Below are 24622 nucleotides of genomic sequence, written 5' to 3'. Positions count from 1 at the left end.
ATATTAATACAATTAATCAAATCATCTCAAAACAAAAATGATATACCGCTTACAATACCAAAGACATATTTCAATAGATAACGACTTGTATATATGTATGATTAAAGTAATTGATTAATGAGTTTTTTTATTCAAAATAGCATTTAACTCTTCAAGTTTGACAATGATGTTGACACTAAGTAACAGAATTTATGTGTTGAATAATATTTTTCTATTCAGTAAACCGAACTGAAATCAGTAAAGGTGGATAGTGGCTAGCACTTGAATCCAGGACGCGCGTTTCGTTCTATTTGGGACTCGTCAGCTGGATGTACCTGCATCTCAGATTTATGTTCATTCTGAGACTCTAACCCAGTATTTTTGGCTTCAATTGATCAACTTCAGTCTTAAACATCAATGGGAAGATTAAAACAAACAATATCAAGTGAATTTGAACTGAAATGAGTTTCTTACAACTTTATCTGTTTGCTATTAAGCAAGTAGTGTTGTTTTAGATAACAAATATCTATTCAACTAATTCTAAACATGAAACAAGTTTCACTAGCTTCAAATTTTATAAAGAAAAAAAAAACACACAACCTTTTACAGTTTCTCGTATTATCGTTAAGTTTCTACACTACATGTGGAGTATAGTGGGTTAGAAACAAGGTTTAAAAAATGCAGCTTCATTAAAATATTAGTATTTTGAACTCTCAATTTTTATATTTAAAACATTTTTCGGGAAAATGTAAAAGTTTGATAACGATTGAAATCCAGAAAAAATAGAATAGGTCACGAAACTTGGAAGGGCCCTCTGTGTTCGTGAATCCACATTACTAGGGAGTCTGATTCTTGGAGGAAATAGTTGTTTAGTGCTTTCTAGCTTTCAATGGTTGTCTAACATCGATCAATTCGTGAGCTAAGTAACTATGTCCGTAAATAAATTATACTAATGAAGCATTTGATTCTTTTTAAAAGCGTGGAAGAACAAGTATGTCGAAGTCGAGGAGTAATAGCTAACATAAATTAATATAATCACCAATGAGAGATAGAAATAAGAGTATGCCCAGATTTAAGTCAAGACACAACGTCTAGAATTATAGCATGTGAATTTAGGATTGTTTGTAATATACAATAAATTAAAATCGTTAATGTTGGGTTGACCAATATGCACTGTTGACTTGAATCAATTTCTACGTTAAATGAAATTGTGAGATAAATGATCAAAATAAATAGGGTTATCATGGAATGAGAGAGACAATCATGTAATTACAAGTCAGAAATCACGTCATATATTTTGAATAATATGAATTAAGTTACTTACTTACTTACGCCTGTTACTCTCAATGGAGAATAGGCCCCCGACCAGCATTCTCCAACTCACTCTGTCCTGGGCCTTCCTTTCTAGTGATATCCAGTTTTTGTTCATTCTTCTCATGTCTGTCTCCATTTCTCGGCATAATGTGTTCTTTGGGCTTACTGTTTTCCTTTGGCCTTCAGGATCCCAAGTATGGACTTGTCTTGTGACGCAGTTGGGTGCTTTCCTCAATGTGTGTCTTATCCACTTCCAGCGCTTCTTCTTGATTTCTTCCGCTGAAATCTGTTTTGTTCTCTCCCACAGTAGGATATTGCTGATAGTGTCTGGCCAACGATCCAAAAGATTTTGCGTAAATAATTGTTAATAAACACTTGTATCTTCTGGATGATGGCTTTCGTAGTTCCCCAAGTTTCTGCCCCTTACAGTAGATTTGTTCTGACACTTGTATTGAAAATTGTGATTTTGGTGTTGCTTGACAATTGTTTTGAGTTCCAGATGTTCTTCAATTTTAGATATACTGCTCTTGCTTTGCCGATCTGCGCCTTCACATCTGCATCAGATCCACTGTGTTCATCAATGATGCACCCCAGATATGTGAAGGTTTTACATCTTTCAAAGCTTCTACATCACGTGTAATTCGATTGGTGAATGCTGTATTGTATCAGAGAATCTTGCCTTTCCCTTTGCTTAGGTACGAATTAGTAAATAGGTGTGGATGATGAATAAAATTGTCAACGGGTTTTTCAAGAGTAATACTGATAACAACAGTGATAATAATAGTAATGATAAGATGTATGAAAATAAGTTTCAGCAATGAAAATACAAAGAAGGTAGTTGCATGAACATTAATCAAATTGTCACCATATCATAAAATTGATTACTAACTAATAAGGCCAGAAGTTGGCGAAGGTAAAGTGAGCGATTGGATATATTTCTTCTGGACCCGAAGCTCTGGTTTTTTAATCCGAATAGCTATTGCTTCGATAGTTTGAAGGATTCTCAGTCTGACGGATTTAGCCAGATTGTTATTAACACGATATATTATTGTGAATGATTGCTCCATGTTGACTGTATGACCCGTTTGTACTAAATGAGTTAAATTAAGCTAGTAACATTTTTAATTATACTTTCGCTTGACCACATTTGGATGTGCTCGAGAGCCCCAAAATACAAACTCCTATAATAACTGCCAATATGACTTGCTCCACAAGGTTAGTTGAATTGATAAATGAAGTGACTAGTCTGAATAATTTATCTTTCAATTTTGGAGTGATCATCAGATGTGTAGAAAACAATAAATGTTGTTTATCTACATTAAAATTGCTCTGTGCAGCTTTATTATTAGTATTTCGCTGGGTTACTTACTTACTTACGCCTGTTACCCCTCGTCGAGGAGCATAGGCCGCTCATTTCGCTGGGTGCATGGCCCCTAAATTGTAAGCGCATATACAGAGGCTTTTATCTCACAAGTTAGGCCTTCTTTGTACTCTTTTTTTGGCTAAACGCTCATTTATAAATTTCTACGGATATCCATTTTCTTTTAGGGTAGTATGCAGTGCCTGTGTTTACTCTTTAGCCGCATATAGGGAGCATATGGTCGTGATTCTATGAGGAAGCTGCGTAATAATCAGGGGAATAAAGAAGAATAGAAGGATGAACGCAACCTCATTTGATGTTTGGAGTCTCGAATCACTATTCGATACAGTCTTTTCTATCCTTTTATAGACATGATTACCATACGACTATCAATACAAATGTACAGATTAAGTCAATGATTTCGTCATAAAGAAAATTTTCTTTGATGAATTATTTATTTTTATTTATTGACACAATAGGTTATTTTGATTAATGGTTTTATTTAATTATATATTATAAACAATCCTAAATTCATATGCTATAACTTTAGATGATGTATATCTTCACTAAACATGTCCACTTTTTGTATTATTAATGTGGATATATAATTGTCGAACCTGAAGAGAATATTCTTCGTTCATATATCCGCATTGATAACTATGCAGTTACTTACTTACTTACGCCTGTTACTCCTCGTGGAGGAGCATAGGCCATCCACCAGCATTCTCCATCAAACTCTGTCCTGAGCAATCCTTTCCAGTTGTTATTCATTCTTTTCATATCTGCTTCTATTTGCCGGCGTAATGTGTTCATCAGCCTTCCTCTTTTCAGTCCCCCTTCAGGATTCCGAGTTGGGAATTCCTTCGTAATGCACATTAGTGATTTCCTCAGTGTATGTCCGATTCAGTTCCAACGTCTTTTCCTAATTTTCTCATCAGCTGAAAGCTGGTTTGTCCTCTCCCATAAAACGTTGTCGCTGATAGTATCCGGCCAGTGAACGTTGAGTATTTTGCGTAGACAACTGTTTATAAATACTTGTACTCTCTTGACGATGGTTGTAGTAGTTCTCCACGTTTCATCTCCGTACAGTGGGACTGTCTTCACGTTCGTATTAAAGGTTGAGAATTCGATGTTGGTTGAAAGTTGTTTTTATTTCCATATGTTCAACGATTATAGGAATGCGGTACTTGCTTTGTATATCCTCGCCTTTACGTCTGCATCAGATCCTCCTTGTTCATCGATGACGCTACCCAGGTACGTGAGTGTTTCCACCTCTTCCAGAGTTTCGCCATCAAGTGTGATTGGGTTGTTGTTCTCTGTGTTGTATTTGAGGATCTTACTTTTTCCTTTGTGTATGTTGAGACGTATTGATGCAGAGACTGCTGCTACATTTGATGTCTTCGTCTGTATTTGTTCGTGTATATGAGATAGGAAGGCTAGGTCATCTGCGAATTCCATATCATCTAATTGATTCTGAGATGTCTATTGTATTCCGCGCTTCCCCTCAGATGTCGAAGCCCTCATAATCAAGTCAATCACCAGAAGAAAGAGGAAGGGGGAGAGTAGACAGCCTTGTATGACTCCGGTCCCTACTGTCAGCTGTCCTCCATGCACGACTTTGCGCTGTAGTCCATCGTATGAGTTCTGGATAATATTGACAATCTTCTCAGGAACTCCATACTGTCGAAGAAGATAATTATACAGTAGCAGAATAATTTATTTTTGTAGGTTTTAGCGTTTTGAAATACTCTGTTCATAGCTAATTACACAACAACCTAAATTGTTCATGAACATTTCATAATTATCCAACCATTCAGAGGATGATGGACTGAAGAAAAAACTAAATAAATTACATATCATCATGAGTTCCATTCTCTATTGTCATTGAATGAGATAAAATGCTTGTGTATCTACTTGTCAATTGAGTAATAGGTATCACTGTTTCAAACTGACATGTTTGTATAACTGGATATTCTTGAGAGAAAAACAACAACTTATATTTTCTATTCTAATATACACTTAGAGATTGATACTAAGCTCAAAATGAATCCCCTACGAGGATACGGTGTCTAAGACGCTAGATAATCGATAAACTAATCAAAAGCTTAGTTAAAATTCATCTTTATGAAATTGTAGTCAACGTTTCCACAGGTATGTATGTAATATTAAATTAATTTTGGTGCAAGAAAAAAATCTTTTAAAAAATGTATCTCCTATGATGTAGATATACAAAAATTTACATTAAAAGAAAAATCGTTTCTTTATGTTGTTTATATAAATTTTTATAAAAATTATCAAGAATGTATTAACGAACTATACCGATATATGATTGAAATTAAATTGATCTTGTCTCATATGTGAGTCATTCTATAGCAATGTTGATGTTATATCCCGTGGAGATTTATAAATGGTAACTTCTGAGGCACACTTATGGACCAATATGATATGTATATTTCCTATTGTATAATTTTTAAGTAACTAAACTATCCATATTTGTGTCCCTCTTATTATAAGCTTTATTTTGACCTATTATACGATTTACCATTCTTGAGTTATTCCTAGTCCATTAATTACTGTTCCCCCTATCACAGATGCAGTTCCATGGTAACCGGTGACCAACGATTGATTCATACGCCATTTGTTCCCTCACGATACTGGAGCCCATGTGCACCATTGGTTTGGAATCAGGGTTTTCCAACTCCCCTAGATGGACTTTCCGTGTCCACCAACACTGCTAAAGTGCCGGACATTCGCTTTTCGTCCTCTCAATTTCGTAAACAACAGTGATGCCACGAGTAGGCAGTGAGTAGGACTTCCCTGTCAGAGGCCATGTACGCGTGGCCATGTGAGAACATTTCGAGAGAGAGAGCGAGCTCTCCCCATTCTCGGTCGTACCAGGGCATTTAGGGGCACAGGATTCTATCACAAATTAGACATTAGTTTATAAATTCAATAAAACAACTATTCAATCTTTTATTCTGCATAATTATTTTGTATAAAAAAATGGTTAAATAATTGCATATTCGTACAAAAAGGGGAACAAAATAGAAACAACTAATCAAAATACTGAGGTAAAATAATAATAATAATAAATTAATAAGTTAAAAAAATTAGCAACCACAATAATAATTAAAATTATGTTTTATAAAAGGTAACTGTTAATTTACAGAAAATAATCAATAATACAGAAAAATGGTAAACAGAAAAGTACACCTAAAAGTAAAAGGCAAAAATATATTCTCATTGTAAAAAAAAATCAGCAATATCAAACTGTTGATATATATATATAAGAACTTTCGTACACGGTCCGTCGTTTCATTGTACACTGAATAGATCAACAAACTGTTGATATGTTTTGTTTTTCTTGAATAGAACAATGTTACCGATCAATTTAGTTCTCAGTAGTTTATTCATAACATATTATACAGTAAACACAAAAGAAAAAAGAGAAAAAAAAAGAAATGCCAGATTTGAAAGTAATACAATAACCATACAAGCAGTGATTTATTCCAGATCTAACCAATATCTTGGTACCCAAGTTGGTTCACGTTCAAGTTTAATAGCTAAGCGAATTAATTCTGTAACAGTTGTATCCAATGTTTCAGGAATGATTACTCTATCAAACCAATGACCAAAACGTAATTCCATTTTACGACTTGTTTCAATACATGCTTTCAATTCATCATTCTATGAAGAAAATGAAAATAGGAATATGAAATAGGATATTTCTCATGTAAAATAACATGAAAACAATAAATAAATCCGAGTTTTCTAAAGGTTTACTACAAAACGATACTTTGCTTTCCTAAGAACAGTTACAGTATATAAACTAGTTTTTTAAACAATTAGTTCCTTGTCACTGTTGGTGTTGACTAATCGCCTTCATTAATAAAACTTATTTCTTTTATTATTCAAAAAAAAAATTGTACAATGCCAAAATAATAAAAATAAAAAGATATTTGTGTGAAACAATCAAAAAGATTAATAATCTGGTATGTGTTGATATGAAATTGTGAAAAACAATAAATTTTAATCTGTTTAAAAGAAAATGAAATATTTGGCAACAAAATATGCATTTATTGTATACTTGAAAATGTAATCTACATCTTAGTATTGTTTGTTTGAATCTTACCATTGATGTTTAGGACTACAACTGGTTAGTCTCTTATTGGCGTATATGCATACTGTGCGTATTGCCTTGATATAGCCTTGATTCACAAGCATTATAAGCAAAGATGGATAGTGGCTAGCAGTTGAATCCAGGACGCGCGTTTTGTCCTATTTGCGACTCGTCAGCTGGATGTACCTGCGTCTCAGAGTTGATGTTCACTCTGGGACTCGACCCCAGTACAGTTCGCTTCAAACGCCATCGCATTATCCACTCAGCTACTGAGTCCTGATACTAAGTGAATTTAAACTTCACCCCATTTCACAAACAAGTGGCTATCAGGACTCAGTAGCTGAGTGGATAACGCGATGGCGTTTGAAGCGAAAGGTATTGGGTACTGGAATTACGCGTCCTGGATTCCACTGCTAGCCACTATCCATCTTTGTTTGTAATCGATATCTTTTTAAAATATCTGACAAAATAGCTTTCATAAGAATATTTATGGATCTACATTCAAAGAATCACTTTCGAACAGTTTCACCCATATCATTAATTTATATTTAATATTAAAATGAATGATTTATTGAAAATTTATTTTATCTGTTTAACTAGGCAAACTAAAAAACAGGATAATAAACAAAGATGGATAGTGGATAGCAGTGGAATCCAGAACGTGCATTTCGTCCTATTTGGGACTCGTTAGCTAGATGTACCTGCATCTCAGAGTTGATGTTCATTTCGTGACTCGAACTCATACATACATGTCAGCAGATGATTAAAACGCTTTTAGTTACAATAATTAAATGTCATAGAGGTGTAAAATAAAAAGATGATATGATGAGTATTCATGAATAAAATAATGAAAATATAAGACATAAGTAAAGGGGGAATGCAGTAATAACAATAATAATAGAATGATAATAATAATATTAAGGCCATGGTAACGATAACGATAAGACGTACTTCTTTTGTACTTATAGTTCTGGTTTAAGCTCATGGATGATAAGGGCATCGGCTGTTTTTAGGAGTTGGATACGAGGAAATCTAGGTAGATTTAAATGAACCATATAAACAACCTTAAAACCAGACTGTGGATTCGTAGAATGATTACAGTCGATTAGGTGTTCAAGTATAGAACTCCTAACTGCTTTCCTTTTGCCCTTGTAGAACCAAACTGGGATATGTTCAACTGGGATACGAGAATTAAATAACATCACTACATTGTTAATTTGGTTATCATAGATTCTAGGCGATACGAAACTAGCGTGTGGAATTCTAATGATTACTTAGAAAATCTTCTAAATCACCATTCCGAAATGACTAGTTCCTCGCAGTCAAATAATAAGCGTTTTACAGATATAACTATACTCTCAGTTGTTCAATACACTATTCCAGATTCCACTTGTATTTTACACTCCCTTAGATAGTGAATTGTGTTATGCAATAGGGTACAAATGAAATTCATCTCATGAGCGGACTATTGAGAAATCAACTAGAAAAAATATTCAGATTGCATGCTTCACATAACTCAATTCTTATCATATTTATTGTTTAAGCTTTGATCTTTGAAAAAAGGTAATTTAATCTGTAAATAGTCCGAGTCATCCAGGTCTCAATGAAAATGTAATGCAGTCATATCTTGCGACTGATTTTTTTTGCTTATTTCAGAGTAGTACAACAATTCGACATAACCTCGTTCTGTCTGTAATTTATTCGAATAAGTTTTAAAAGTAGGTACATAACGATTTACTAAATTAATCGAAAGTTTAATTTGGAAATGAAATTACCGGTTGTTATTATTAATAGTAGTGACTATCTTTATCGTGCTTATTTCTGTACTAAAATCAGAATAATTCAGATTTACCATTATTTTGTATGATGTACTTAGCAACAAATTATAGTTTTTATTTGGATATATTTGTCCACTTTGATTTAGAATTAGTCTGATAACAAGTTTACTGATTTAGGACTACATAGTAATATCCGGGAAATCAGTTCAGAATCCACAGGTGTCAAAAAGAAACTCGTTATTTGCTTTCCCTAGCATTAACAGCTGGAAGATATAAACACTTACAAATATTAATTAACGATGTTTTGAATTATTAAATACGTATACATTTGTGACAGATGCTGAAAGAGAAACAGTTTACTAGTAACTATAAGAAGTATTTCCATGTTCTCCATAATAAGTTGCCTAATGGTGTGGGTTTACTCCATGTCTTTTTTTAGAAAAATAATTCTTTTTTAGATCTTGGTTATTCAAAACTACTTGTTTGAACTGCTAGAAGATTAAACACCATATTGTTTGAGATGATTCTTATAAGCCTAAAAAATCTATACTTTGGAGAAAATAACACTTAATTAGTTATTAAATAAATGTAACTCTAGTTAGTAATGAATTATCGAATATTTGAAAATATTACACTTATCTTCTCTCCTATTACTTTTCTGACTAACCTGTTACTTCAAAAATATCTGTTTGATCTGTTCAATAATGACGAATAGCTTTTTAAACAATGTGTCATTTCAGCTTAAATGTTTCTAGCTAAAAGCATCTATCCAACTGATGAACTATTAGCTTCTAGTATAATAAGAGGAGATTATTTCTTTTATGTGAGAAAGGCCCTCGAGTGAACTCAAAGAAGCTCTGAAAAAGCTGAGGACATTCCATCCAATTAGCTTCTGGAAGGACCTTCCAGAATCTCGACTTGTAGCTTCCTGATTAGATAAATGTTGAGCACCACTGCATGAGTATTGGATGACTGTACTGATGATTTCATTTTTACCAAAAACTATAAATACCTGAGTGTTTTGTACTATATTTGACATTGTTTGAAATAAGGTTTCTTTCCACTCGTTTTCTCTCTTCTAATTTACGACTTGAAGGGTTCTAGTGTTCGAGTGTTCAAGTTGTATACAGTATAGCAAGAATCTAAGCTCTAGATATAAGATCATAGTTACATCAACTCTGTTTTATATCATCAAATATTTAGTCAAAAAGTTTACAAATCATTACGTTTAGAGTTACACGAGATAATTAATGCATTATGATGTATTCAAAAGTTCAATCAATCAGTTTACATATAATAAACAGTTGAAAAAAAAAGTCATAGACAAATACGCATATATAAAAGAAAATTATTTATAATCAACAAATAAATCATATACACTATAATATACTACTTAATTAGTTGATGAATTAATAAAATTATTTTTAAACTTACAGAACAATTACCAGCTAGATTTAAATTTTTACGTAAACGTTGTAAATCATCTACTCGTTCTGGTGGTGAAATAAATATGACATATGGATCCAGACCACTTGAACGTATTTTACGTAAAGACTAAAAATATAATAATAATAATAAATTTTTTAATCATAAAATTTGATTATTCATAACTTGACAACTAATGATTTAATTAAATTTTAATAAGCATATGATACTTTTACGTAGTAAATCTAATTGATGACTGGCTTTTGTTGTAATTCATCGCAAGTATACATTCATTAAAACTGATGTTGACATTTATTTAACTTTTCTATGTTGTTTACGTGTTTTATAATTTAGACATTGTTAATTCTGGTTAAAAATAAGATTCAGTATGTTGATTATAAATTTTATAGAGGTTATACGTAGTGCTTATTATTAACATCATATGTAATCAGGGATTTAAAGTTAATAGTATGATTTGAAGGATTTAAATTTCCTTTTACTCGATAAACGGTGCAGTACGTGATAAGTATTTGTCAGTAAATAAGTTATATAATATGATCCCATGATAATGACTTAAGATATAAATCAATTAAATTTCGAAGAGTGGTTGGGAACGAAATCCTATTTGATAGACTGATCGGGCACAGTTCTGAATAACAACAATGGGAAAACGCTAACCCTTACACTTAATTATAACCATTATCATGTTTGATATGATGAACAATGTATTGTAGGGTCATGTTATCGGTTGGCTTTATCTCGAATGATTAGTGTCACCAAGTGATAGGTGTTCATAAATATCAAGTTTATTGACACAAATTGAAAGGACATCAAAATATGGCCTGACTTGTCAGTAAAATATGAATCAGTTTATAATGTAAAAATGTAACACTTGTGGTCGAAATATCTAACAAACGAATAAATATGACTGAAATTGGTTTGAAATGTCAATAATTGTTAGATGTTTATTTTGTAGATCATTCAGGAATTTATGAGATAAAAGTGTGGTCATCAAGCTTACTTATTTCCAGTCATATCAACACTCGTTGAACAAGATTGTGATTCAAGTAGTCAGTTAGATAAATCGTTAGATTTTGAAGCTATATGTATTGGAGTCAACACTGAAAGAAAAGGGTGACAATTTCTAGTAGTCATCCGCATATTCTGTATTCAGTCTATTGACTATTCACAATACAAAGTATAAACTTTAAGTGATGGGAATGAATATTGTTAAAAGTGCAGTAGTGTCGGATGAGGTACTTTCAATTTTATTTTCTTTGAACTCGCTTTATCAGTCTAAACACATCATCTTAATAACTGAAGATTAAATTTAAAAAATCTATTTCATCGCCAATTCTAGTGTCATTTCTGAGTTTCATATTTAGTTTATACTATGGAACCCCATTAAAAATAGCTGAATAGTTCTTTAATATTATTCGACATGTACTCGGTAGTTTTAGCTATGAAAGTAATTTTTGAATGATTTAAGTCCTTGGTTGAAAAATTTGCCTAGTGAAACTTAAATTATCAACCAAATAATCGAAATCCAAACCGTAAACTTTTTAAATGGAACCAGAAAGAACAGAAAAACTTGAGATTTATAAAATACAATTTTAACACACGAGTATCTAAGACTGAATGAGATAACTAAATTGAATACAATATATTTATACATATAAAGCCTTCAACATATAATTTCTCAGTAGGGTGTTATCGGTTATTATTTTGAATTACATCTTGTTTGAGGGTTGGAGTTATTATTAATTGTTTCAATCAGGAAACTACCAATCAACTAGGTGTGTTGTGAGCTACTTATGCGGACAGATATAAGTAGTATGTAGAAGGAGTTGGAAGTGGAATGCTTACCAGCAGAAGAGTGAGATAAAAAGAAGTGAAAGATAAATAGAGAGCAATCAGAATAACAACAGGATTGAAAGGATAACGGAGTATGTACAGGACAACGCAAAGATGTGAAAGTGGTGTATATGATCTATGATTTCCATACTTTACGAACTGAAATAAAACTGATCATAACAGTATTCAATTATCGTATATTAATTATGTGACCAGCAATGGAATCCAGGATACATGTTTTCTCTTATTTATGGCTTGACTTCGGGATAGAGTTGCGTCTCTGTTGTTAATCACATTGAGACTCTAACCTAGTATCTAATGTGTGGAACACCAAATCTCTAAACAACCAATAACTTGTTCGCTAGGTATATTGCTATTAGTAAGGCTTTGTAATTTACCCTCTAATTAACTCCAACTTATCAATCTCTGTTACTGGATATGTAACTTGGGCGAATCGATTCAAAACAGAGTCAATATGGTATTCCGGATTCCACTGTAAACCATATAGCAAATAAACTAAAAATTACTATAAGAAGCAATATCAAGACAATCCACTCAAGATATTGATTTAGCAACCGAGGTTGATCAATTGTAGAACTAAATATCAACAACAGGAAGTTAAAAGAACACTGATTGAATAAAATCTAAACTGTTAACAACAAAAAAACTTACATCAGGTCTTAAGGATATACAACATATTTTGCCTTCATTTACTAATTGTCGTACAGTTAATTTACTAGTTCCATAATAATCACGATTAAATAATCCCCATTCAATGAATTCTTTTTGTTTACGTTTTAATCGAAACTCTTCTTCTGTGATGCAAATATAAGAAAATTTTGTATCTGTCTTCAAATTTGAATTTGTTGTATCTAAAAGAATAATTGAAAGAATAAAGAAAACTATTACGATGTTATTAGAAGAATGTTGACAGCATGCTTGGCAACCATATTTAAAGTTTACTTCTGAAAAAAGAAATCAAAAAAATATTTAATGGATTAGAACAATGAATGATTACATGTTTAAAACGTGAACAAGATAAATGAGTAACTGTTGGCACTTGAACTGGTAACAAATTATTGATTATTAGTTGTCAAAAAAGAATAATTGAATACTATTCTACACAAAACAAATTGACTTATCCTAATGTGCAGTGAGTTATTTTACTTGTTTCTAATATAGATTCAACTCTGTTTAAAATTATGTAAGAAAATGATACTATCATATACGGTTGTAAGGTTAAAAAGGAAAAAATCTAATATGAAAATGTATTTGATAAAGTTTAGACATGTTATTCATGTTTTAATATATTCGAACTGTGCTAAACTATGAGATTTTGAAAAGCGCATTTTGTTTTCTTGAGAATTCGTATACTACACGTACCTGAATCCCAGTGTTGACATTTACAACCCAATCATACTAAAACTTGTTACTAACAGGTAATATCGAGACCACTGTTCAAGATGTATATATGTCAACAGAAACTGATCAAATTTAGTCTTGAATATCAACAAAGAGAAAGTACAAACTATCAGTAATATTCACATCACCGTTAGAAAGGACTTATATATAATACTCGTTGCATAATTAGTTTGTTGTCCTCACTTAGTCGCTCAGTTAGATGTTTGGAGCGAACAGCACTGGGCTCAAGTCTCGTGTAAACATCAACAAAAGATGTGATCACATCCAGCTAACGAGTCCCAAACGGGACAAAACTTGCCTCCTAGATTTCATTGCTAGCCAAAAGTTTATTTATTTTATAAATAAAAGGTCAATTTTATTGTTTATTTCACTAGATTTTAGACAGTTAAACAGAATCGCTAAATAATATCCGTAGAGATATCTTTGGAATAGCATAAATATGTTACTTTTAATAAATGCCACGCTAGAAATTAACGTTTGATGTTTAACTAATGAAGTTTACTCATCTGAAAGGGTACTATATAAGTGACAAGAATAAAGGTTTTAAAAACTAGTATCACACCATAATATACATTCAGACATGTATAGTAGTATTGATAGCCTTAGTATGTGAAAACATCAGAGATATTTTATAAACATATGATGTATTATACTCTCTTCAGTTTCAAGTTTTTTCAGAAAATATTTTAAATTTTATCATAAATAATATGTAGTCAGGTAGCTGAAATTGTAAAAGATTAGATAAATATTGATCGAAATAATTACCGTAGACCAATATTTTTGTTGACAAAAATGTACATCTACGGAAAAAGACAATAAAGTGACTTACAAATAGCTGCTTGATAAAATCGATCAGGTTCTCGTTGAATGAGGTGCTGTAAAATTTGTTGCCGTCCGACATGTGCTGGTCCAACAAACACAAGTGGCCGTCTACGAAGTGGTTGTGGGATATACTGAGCGACAGGTTCATAAGTCCATAAACTATAATGGATCATATAGCCACGAGCAACTTCTTTATCTAACCAAGCCACAGGATCATCACTCGACTGTAATTCATTATCTGGGACTGAAAGTACAGAAGGGAATTATCTCTTATCACTCAAAAGTAATGTAAGATGTCAGCGAAAAAAAGGATAGGAATACAGTTTTAAAGTACTAGCTTAAATAATTCAATCAGATGACAAATAATGGAATTCTTACATAAAAGTTCATTGGTAACCTAGTGTTTTCACTCTTTGGACTGATTTAATTTCAATCCGGAATGGTATAGTGTGCACCCACGTTTGGCACAACTGTAATCAGCCATTAAGGTTTCTATGTTTTACTAATGGACAATATTACTACTGTTATCAACATTATCACTGTAAGTAGTGATGTTAACTGAAAACCTAAGTTGGGTTTGATTTTTCCCTTAAACTGTCACACTACTCATTAGTACAGCAAAAGAAATTTGATAAATTCTAAAAAGTAGAAACACTAAACGAAAAACAATAGAAACGAAATGATAAACACAAGGATATACAATTACAATGTACATGACAAGTGAGTGGAAATGCTTTCTTGATATTCACTTCTAATCACCTCAACAGTGTTACCAAAGTTTTCGACACGACATATTAATATTCCAAATAAATAGGTTAATTTGTAGAGATTTTAGTATATTATTACTGCAAATTTCAAAGAGAATCAACTTAAGCTATGGAATTACTGAAAATTCAGGAATTACAACACTACTATTATGTAATAATTTGAGACTCTTCAGTATTGAATACACACGACACACATAAAACAATGCGACTGGGAACTTTAGGTCTTGCAGTGAACAGGATGCCCTGAGATCACTTTGTGGAAATCCTGTGGATACACAATTTCTATCATAAAAACACAATTATTTCCCTTTAAAATTTTTCAAGTGTTTTTGATTTCAAAATGTTAAATTTCTCTAAATTGAGGCATTCACACCCTTGGATTTAAACAACTTATTAGTACTATTCACACAAGTAAAGGATGTTAGAAACAGTAAATTAATCAATAAATAACCCTGTTGATTTCTTTTTGATGATGTCATTTACGCAAACTACACAGTCATATTTAAAATTAGTGAAAAATACTTATTACGCAACAAACTATACTGAAGTTTTAGGTGTCATAAGAGGATTCTATATCTATTGCGAAGTTAGAGAAAAATAATATGATAAAAACCAATGTATGAAAGATAACTTCATTTAAAAAGTCTGAAAAGGGTATCGAGCAAGGTATAGACAAAGAATTTCATCTCCTTGATGTCCTATTAAAATGGTCAGAGGTCTCTCTACAAAGACTCATATATAAAAAACAAATTTAAAACTATCATGATACGAATTCCCAAAGTTAGGTTCTACTGAGCAGAAAGAGAGATTTAATTCACTCTATATCTACGAGGGCCAGTAAACTATGCTTCGACAACACGATAAACAATAAAATATTTCAACTTTGATAGATATTCATCAAAAATCACAATCCATCCAGGTTAGCTGACAGAAACTTTACGCCGAAACTACAGCCTCACAGGTCATAAGTATTCTGAAAGAAAACTTTTTTTCATGAAGATTGAGTTTAAAAGAATAACTAAAGTATGAATTATGTGAAACAGACTTTCTAAGTCTATTTAATAAAATGTTTTATCCAGTCAAACTTATTTTCGCCTTCTCAATCCCGCGTCTGATTCTTGAATTTATTAAAAACAAGCTCTCACTCCGAACCAAATCAATGTTAATTTGTAATTATATGCGTTCTTGTAGTCCCTGTAGCAATGGCTGTACGAATCCAGAGATTTCTAAACGCACCTGTAAACATTACCACGCATAGATTTCAAAAGCAGAGTGTAAAACAATCATCAACTGAATATTAGAACACTTGATGAATCCTGGTTACACTAACCCACCTGAAATATCCTTCAAAACCATTCACATAGTCAAACGACTGAACTCAAATAGAGAGCTCAAATCAATACCTTGAGTATTGTGGAGGTATGGCTGATTCAACGATTCAAACTTGAATTCTGTTTCTAAAAGCAAGAAGTAAAACTATTCGATCTACCATAGTCATATCAACTTTTGTATTCACCTGCTTGACTAACTGCTAATAATGTTGTTGTGTCCCATAGATCTGCCAATAAACCTTGTGCCTAAATCGCCAATTAGAAACATTGCCTTATATGACCCTGGCAATGTGCCAAACCAATGATGCACAAATAGGTATGAGCAGCCTAAAGCTGACTCCGAGTTCTTATTGGTCCTCTGAGATGGTGGCTTCTCTCCTAACCCGATCGGTTTGGTCCAGAACATTAATATCAGCCTCCATCATACAAATCATATATTTCAGAAAAACTCAGTTTAAATACAAGCAAATCAAACCTCAAAGCTAGATCTTCAAATACAAAACGGAGAGCATCAACCCAATCACACTTGATGAAGAAACTCTGGAAGAGGTGGAAACTTTCACTTATCTGGGTAGCATAATCGATGAACGTGGAGGACCTGATGCAAACGTAAAGGCACGGATTGGCAAAGCAAGGAAACTATTCGTACAGTTGAAGAACATATGAAACTCGAAACAACTGCCAACCAACATCAAAGTCAGAATCTTCAATATGAACGTCAAGACAGTTCCAATGTATGGAGGTTAAGCTTGGAGAAGTACCACAACCATTATCAAAAACGTACAAGTATTTAGAAACAATTGTCTGCGCAATATACTGAATGTCCGTTGGCCGGATATCATCAGCAACAGCCTCCTGTGGAAAAGAACAAACCAACTTCCATATGAGGAGGAAATTTGGGAAAGATGATGGAAGTGGATAGGATACAGATTGAGGAAATCACCGAAACACATCACGAGGCAAGCCCTAACTTGGAATCCTGAAGGAGAACTGAAAAGAGGAAGGCCGAAAAACACATAGTGTCGGGATTTGGAAGCAGATATGAAAAGGATGAATAGAAACTGTAAAGGATCGCCCGGAAGAGTTGAATGGAGAATACTGGTGAGCGGCCTATGCTCCTCCATGAACGGCAACAGGAGTGAGTATGGAAAGAAGTAAATCAGACCGCATCATACCATAAAATAGAAAATAACAATTAAACAAGATCAAGCCCAAAGTGTCTATGAGTGTGAGTGTAGGAATAACTTAAGAATAGTCAATCGTATAGTAGTATTCAAGAAGTCAATGAAAGCTTATAATGAAATGAATATACATATAATATAGTTACTTAATAGTTATACAATAAGAACATATATACAATAACAGTTCATAAATAAATCCTAGTAGTTAGCATTCACTTATTCTCCGTTCAATATAACAAACTCTAATGCTTTTTATTTTTCAGTTAGTTGCACTTATCATCTAGATAATCCCGATTTTATACTGGTATAGCGAACAACTATCTTACACATATTTATTTTCATTTTGTTGTTGATTTTAACTTCTCGATCATTAAACAATTCTCTTTTGACATGTGAAATTTCCGAACACTTTTTACATTATCCTTCGTTTTATAGAGTACAATACTTTTTAACTTGATATGAATACGACTATATAGTTTGAGTAAATGATATTGCAGAAGAGAAACTTTTCTTTATTGACTTGTCATCTTGAATTTTCATTCAGTGTTAGAATGGATTTCTTCCGTTATTTGATACTATAACTTGCTGACATCTATTTTGATTTTAATTGACTTCCAAGATAAAACACCTATTTTCAAATATATACATGTTCATTAAAACAAACTTAGAATTATTTCTTAAGCAGTTTTTTAATTTCCTGTACACCACAAAGTTATCCAAGATAATGTCAGTTGCTAACGAAATCAGCTTTAAGTTACACTGGATCCTAGAGATTGATAGGGTATTTAAGGTCATTATTGAGATGGTGAAGAAGATTTGTATCTCAGGTGGTTGATTTTGATGGAGTATTGTTCTCTGAGCTGAATGGTTTGGTCGTGGAGGTTTCATCGTGAGTGAAAACATGTCGTGGCGTTTGACTGTTAATTGGTGTTCATGCAGGCGAAGATGAAGAGGGCGTCCGCTTTGTCCGATGTCAGGTCAATCAGCAATAAACAAGCACATTGAAATCAATCCAATTTATCAACCAATCAGGAAAATTATGCAGTAACATAGGAACAAAAATCAAACCAATGGGAGATAGAACCAAAACAAAGAAATAAACAATGACAGATTTGAGGTCAACAAGAACCAATCAACACCGAAGTGCACTGGACAAGCTGTGAATCACATGTGGAGAAATTCAAACACCCCAATTCTACCCAAAGTTTGTGCTGATGATGTCGTTCAGAAGGACGATGAAAGCTCCACAACCAAACCATCCATCTCAGAGAACAAAACTCCATCAAAGGTCATTATTAATAGGCAATTTGTAGAGTTACAAAAGAGCCTAGCTTATATACATGGATGATTGCCAGGCAGTCTACGGAAATACACCTTCTAAGTTTGTAAGAATTTCTAGTTTCACTTCCAAGAGGTTATGCGCAGTCTTAATTAATATCTGTTAAAGTAAATAAGAAACATGAAAATTTACCTCCACTGTTTACAAGATATTTGTCACACTGTAACGTCTGTATAAATACATGACTAACTAACATTCAAAAAGTAACTTGATTTGAAGTTGATTTAAGTCCTAGGCTGATATCAACTGATAAACCATTTTTCGAACCAGAAGGCTTTGAATAGCCATTTCATATAAGTGTTGCACTCCACAACAGTTTATACTCACGATCATACCAGAAATCAGAACAAAAGTTTTCAGATAGTGCAGTAAGCAAAATTATCATGAAAACACCTTTGTTCAAAGTGGTTTTCTAGCTAATAACAGTCCGTGATTAAAATCATCTGTTTAATTGTCTAAAAACCAGAATAGTTGATTTTTTTTTCTCATTTTCAAATCCAAGTTATCACTTCAGCCTCTCATTTCATTTGATGTATTTCACGTTAGAAGTACAAATTTCAGGAAGTAAACTACTCATGACAAACTATGCACCAACGTACAAGTAATCAGTATAGTGAATACAAACAAACAGACAAAAAAACAATAAGAAAATTATTTGCTGAATATAGTTATTAAACAATGACTACTAAAGAACATCGCAAGCAATCAAAAGCTAACTCATATACACATATAAATAAATGGACACAAGTCACTACGGTAATTTGCATATATCTTTATTGATCAATGTATAATTAGTTAAAGATAGGTGCCTTTTTGGTATCACTTGAAACGCCAATCGATATATTACACACACACATATACACAAACTTTAGACAGTTATTTAGTCCACTAGATGTATGTTTCATACTAAAACATAATATAGTAGATAGAAAAAAAATACCGCTACAAAGACTAGCACTGAAAAAAAAATTCTTGAGAGCTATGAAAAAACATTTTAATAATTAATCGATCTGACTGTAATTGGACTGATAAAGACTTCAAGACGGTTAAAACTTAGATGTAAACAGTTTGTTTTATTGTAGCTTTTAAACTTTCTGACAGTTTATAGCAGTGTATCATATGGGATTGAAATAGTAATATACCAATGAAGTCGAATTAAGATTATGCTGTCAACATGATGACCGTGATCAATAGTTGAAGACGTTAGGTGATATGGTTTAGAACCAATTACAGGTGTAGATGTATCTACTTCTTATCTTACTCTAGATCGTGAGTTTCAGTATTCCTTCATGCATACCCTTTCATTCTTTCTTCTCGAACCTTATTCTCAAACTCTAATCTTTCCAATTATCATTGATATGCATTATCTCGATGCTCTTCTTATTCATTTTGTTAATCTAATCTCGTTGTGCTAATGTGGTATGGCAACTTGGGCCAACACATATTTGTGCCAGGCTCTATGTTGTTTGTGATTGGCTTACCACCAAAAACTAATGTAATTCATTAAGTGTGGATCATTGGATTATTTACCATAAAACTAAACGATCTTAGATTTAATCCCATGTGAAATGTATGGTGTATATTGCTCTAAAAAGACCTTAATTTAGGATATAACAACTGTTCATTGTTTACTAGATTTTTCAATAATTATCTATCTGAAGTTAGTGTGTAATTGAAATTGCTTTTTAATTATACAAACGTTTCCACATAATCACTTTAGCAAATAACAATCAATTAATGACTATTCATTTGGGCATGTAAGTAAATGTGGACAAATTAACCAAACAGATAAGGAGTAGAAGTTAAAATACTATGGTATTGTGGTGTATGCTAATTATGTTGACATATAAATAATATGTAGTATCAGTCGGAAATGGAATACATGATAGAAGAACATTGAAATGAAGAGAACATAAAGAAATCCGAGAGCAACCAGAATAACAAAAGAATTAGAGGAATAATAGAGTATGTAAAGGACAACGCAAAGAAGATGTACAAATGATGTGTTTAATGCATGACTTTCATGTTTTAATAAACCACTGTGTTTTTGCATTAACCAATAAATCAATTTTCCCCATCTGAGATTTTGTTCGTTGCAGTACAAGTAGTAATGATGACATTAAAATGGCAATAAATTCTAATGAAACTGATAAAGGATTCACATATGTAAAAAGCAAGAAAGCATAAATACAACTCATAAAAATGAAAATCCCTTCAAGTTCTAATTATGTAGATAACTAATAATCTACTCATACGGTTTAAAAAAGATAACTCCAGATTTCTGGTAGTTGTCAGGATAAATTCTGAAATGAGTAAGAATCCGTATGACGATTAAAAATCCGGAATTTATCTACTTAAATTTTTAAATGGTAATGGTGCATATGGCTAACTAACGAATTATTAATTAAAATATAATTAAATGTTTAATTTTAGATAAAATGTGGACAAAAATGAACTTACCAGGAACAAGAAATGGACAATATTCACCATGCTTTTTATCTTTTTTCCAGGATTTTAAACCTTCTAAACATAGAGACGATCTATTTGTTGAAGAGAGTTTTCGTCTATTGCGTTTACGACGTGCACATAGAGTTCGAAGATTATAACCATGTTGACCCCATACTGGTCCAGCAGCTAATAAAGGAGATTAAGACAGAAGATATAGAAGATTTTCCGTCATCATCTACTTCCTAGTGATCACTGATCAGTCTCTACAAGTATACCATGAATACTGTTCGGTTGTACACAAATCTGTGAATTTTATAAAGACTTTGTTTCCAGTTATATTCATGATAAAATATTAAAAACAGTTAAAACGTTGTTTTTAATTATTGATATATTAATAAGTAAGATTAACTTCTTTTGATCGACCCTAGCATATGACCTAGATTTTAAAAGTTTCAACTATTTTTATATATCATATATCAGCTCCCTGGTACTCAAGTATACTATTTTGAAAAAACCACCTTGAAAATCGATGATGTTTTCTTATTATCAAAGCGAGTACATAGTTTCACCAAATTTCACATCTATATACTGAAAAATATCAAAGGTATGTGTAGGTACTAGACTTCAATACAGCTATATCCAGTTATCTTAAATCAAGCATTATTTACATAAAATCACTTTCCATTGTGTTTCATTTTCTGAGTTGTATATTTTAGTCAATAAAATTTGTGTTGATGATGATTATAAATCAGAGGGGGTTTTGTGGAGAATTTAGTATTTTCACAGTTGAAATCATGAGTCAATTGAAGCTAGACCACCATCGAAAACCTGGAAGCACTGGATGATTATAAAGACAATAAAAATTTCATGAGTAAATCGTTCAACACAAACAATAACAAATCACCAACAAGAGATACACTTATCAACTGGAATAAATAATAACAAAAGACAAACCTGACCATTCATTGATTGCATTAGCTGACGAAAGATCAGTAGGTTTTGTTAAACCAGACATACGATCACCATAAGCTGAACTTAACACAGTACTATTCATTACACAACGTGAATCATCTTCTGGTGTATATACAACTCCATTCGTTAAATCACCTTCACTTGTATCCACAGATGTCAGTTCACTTTTTGAATCGGTTTGATTAGTATCTCGACCTGATGGTGATGTAGATCTACTACTAAAGTGTGTATTTTTAAGTGTTGGAAATTTAATTCCCAGAAACTTCTTCTCTCTCGACTTATTCGTAGGCTTTTCTGTCTTAATAACAGTTGATCCAGTTGAATCAGAGTCTGTTGAATCTTCTTCGAATTCAATATCTTCAGTTCCACTAGTTAACCAATATTTTAAGCGTAATATAGCACGATTACGTTGATAAATTGGACTCGGTATGAGACCAGCTAATGTTCCTATTGCACCAGACAGACCACGTTCTTCATCACTCCTATGATAATGGATTCATAAAAAAATACATAGAATGAGAAGGAATGAATTAGTCATCAAAAAGTATTATTAACAAGCAATATTAAATACTATGAAATACTTTGTGCAACAACATAAACAAAATACGAACAAGCTGATGATCTTTTTCACTAAGAACCTAAATTAACTAAAAAATTACTGTAATAACAAAACGCTGATCTGTGCTTTCACTTGACACACTAAAAAAGAATACCTTACATAATGTGTTAGCTGTTAAGACAGTTATTCCCTTAAATTAATCTTGGGATATTCACTTTTGAAGTAGCTATTTTTTAACACATTCAAAATTACAATAATACATGAAATGTGTCTGATTCCCAACAGATGATAAAGAGTCATCAGTAAAGAATAATAGTTGTTACGATTTACCAACTTATCATAGGTTTAATATACATTCTCAAATTAATCATCCACACACAAGTGGTTCTGTAAATATCTCTAATAAACAGAAGTATTTTTGTCCCATATAGGTGAATCATAAATCGTTGACTTATCCTTCGTTGAGATACCTGAGCGGATAACTACCACATATTTTCTTACATATACAAACATAACCAACTAAATCGTCTCCATGAGTCAAACGCGTCTACTAACATCTGGAAGTTATCAATAAGTACAAATAATTGGTCATATCAAGACATACATCTAGCAACAACAAAACTAACTCACCGATAGGCTTGCCACCAATTTGGATCTTTTCTGCCGGTAACATGTATAATGTCTCCTTTGGTAAATCCTAAACCCAATTCTTTACATGCTATATAACGGTCGTCACTTGGTTCATAAGTAAATAATGCACGTAGATGTATCTGTCCAATAAACAGCGTATACACAGAGATCAAGAAAATACACATAATCGAACGAAAATCATCAAACCTATTGACATAAACAACTCCAGGTAAATTAAAACAAATAAATTTAAAAACAAACCTCAACACTGGTAATAGATAGGTCAGTTCAGAAATTAGAAACATTAACCGAATATTATTACTTATTAGCGGAATATTTTTAATTTATACAATTTGTATTTATACATAAATAATGAAGTGAATAAATTCGATTCCCTGAACCACTAGATTGATGATTTTGCAATCTAGAAAATTTTATAGTTTCCGTTAGAACACTTAAAACATAAAGTTGAGCGAAGGGAACTTTTCAAAAAACCGCTTTGACATTATTTACATTTTTCCATGGAATTAAGGCTCAATAAATATGCAAATTTGGCCGGATACCATCAGCAACAGCTTTCTGTGGAAAAGAACATACCAATTTCCATATGAGGAGGAAATTAGGTAAAGATGATGGAAGTGAATAGGATACAGGTTGAGGAAATCATCAAACTGCATCACATGGCAAGCCCTAACTTGGAATCCTGAGAGAGAACTGAAAAGAGGAAAGCCAAAAAATACATAGTGTCGGGAATTGGAAGCACATATGAAAAGGATGAATAGCAACTGGAAACAATTGGAAAGGATTGCCCGGAAAAGAATTGGATGGAGAATGTTGGTGGGCGGCCTATACTCCTCCACGAAGGGTAACAGGCGAAAGTGAGTAAGTAATATATATAAATAAATGGACGTTTTTATTCGAATAATTGTTGTCTGTCATGATTATTGGTAGTTAATATTACAATCCATCGTTTCCTTCTGTTCTTTCTCATTAAAAAACTTCCTGTCGCACATTATCTTTGTTTTTCAATTGTTGGTGTACATACAGTTACTATTAATAATTCTAATTTGACATATAGGGTTTTCAATATTTACTTTTCAATTTGAAATTCTCCCTCCTGCTGATTATATAATTATGATACGTACAATCGGAAGAAAAGTTGAGGTCCACCAAAAGATTCCAAGAATGTTCCACTAACTATTACACTCAACTACTATCATAGTTTTGGTAGCTTTTTAGTAATTCCAGTTGTCATTCTATCAGTTTAAAGCGTATATAATTAAAAATTGTTGTTTCATTGTTTCATCATTCGAATCCATGA

General features: G+C 32.4%; 2 protein-coding genes across 2 annotated transcripts in view; both read right to left on the bottom strand.

Annotated features, from left to right (window-relative positions):
- Positions 1–5596: 5596 nt before the first annotated feature.
- The window catches only part of Smp_162790 (cell polarity protein), a gene marked incomplete at its 5' end in the record, with an annotated part of 31490 nt that continues 12464 nt past the window's right edge, over positions 5597–24622 (bottom strand). Inside the window, 6 exons of the mRNA XM_018790033.1 lie at positions 5597–6340; positions 9986–10105; positions 12503–12702; positions 14082–14312; positions 21153–21326; positions 22095–22594. Coding sequence (XP_018655416.1) covers positions 6158–6340; positions 9986–10105; positions 12503–12702; positions 14082–14312; positions 21153–21326; positions 22095–22594 — 1408 coding nt within the window. The 3' untranslated portion in view covers positions 5597–6157. The remainder of the gene's footprint in view (positions 6341–9985; positions 10106–12502; positions 12703–14081; positions 14313–21152; positions 21327–22094; positions 22595–24622) is intronic.
- Smp_183250 (putative maguk P55 subfamily member 3,5) lies at positions 23298–23486 on the bottom strand (the record flags this gene model as incomplete). Its single annotated transcript, XM_018790034.1, has 1 exon — positions 23298–23486. The coding sequence occupies one exon, from the start codon at positions 23484–23486 to the stop codon at positions 23298–23300; it is 189 nt and encodes a 62-aa protein (XP_018655417.1).

The sequence above is a fragment of the Schistosoma mansoni genome, chromosome W (assembly GCF_000237925.1).
Source record: "Schistosoma mansoni strain Puerto Rico chromosome W, complete genome".
Classification (NCBI taxonomy): domain Eukaryota; kingdom Metazoa; phylum Platyhelminthes; class Trematoda; order Strigeidida; family Schistosomatidae; genus Schistosoma; species Schistosoma mansoni.
This window is presented reverse-complemented; position numbering and strand designations above follow the sequence as displayed.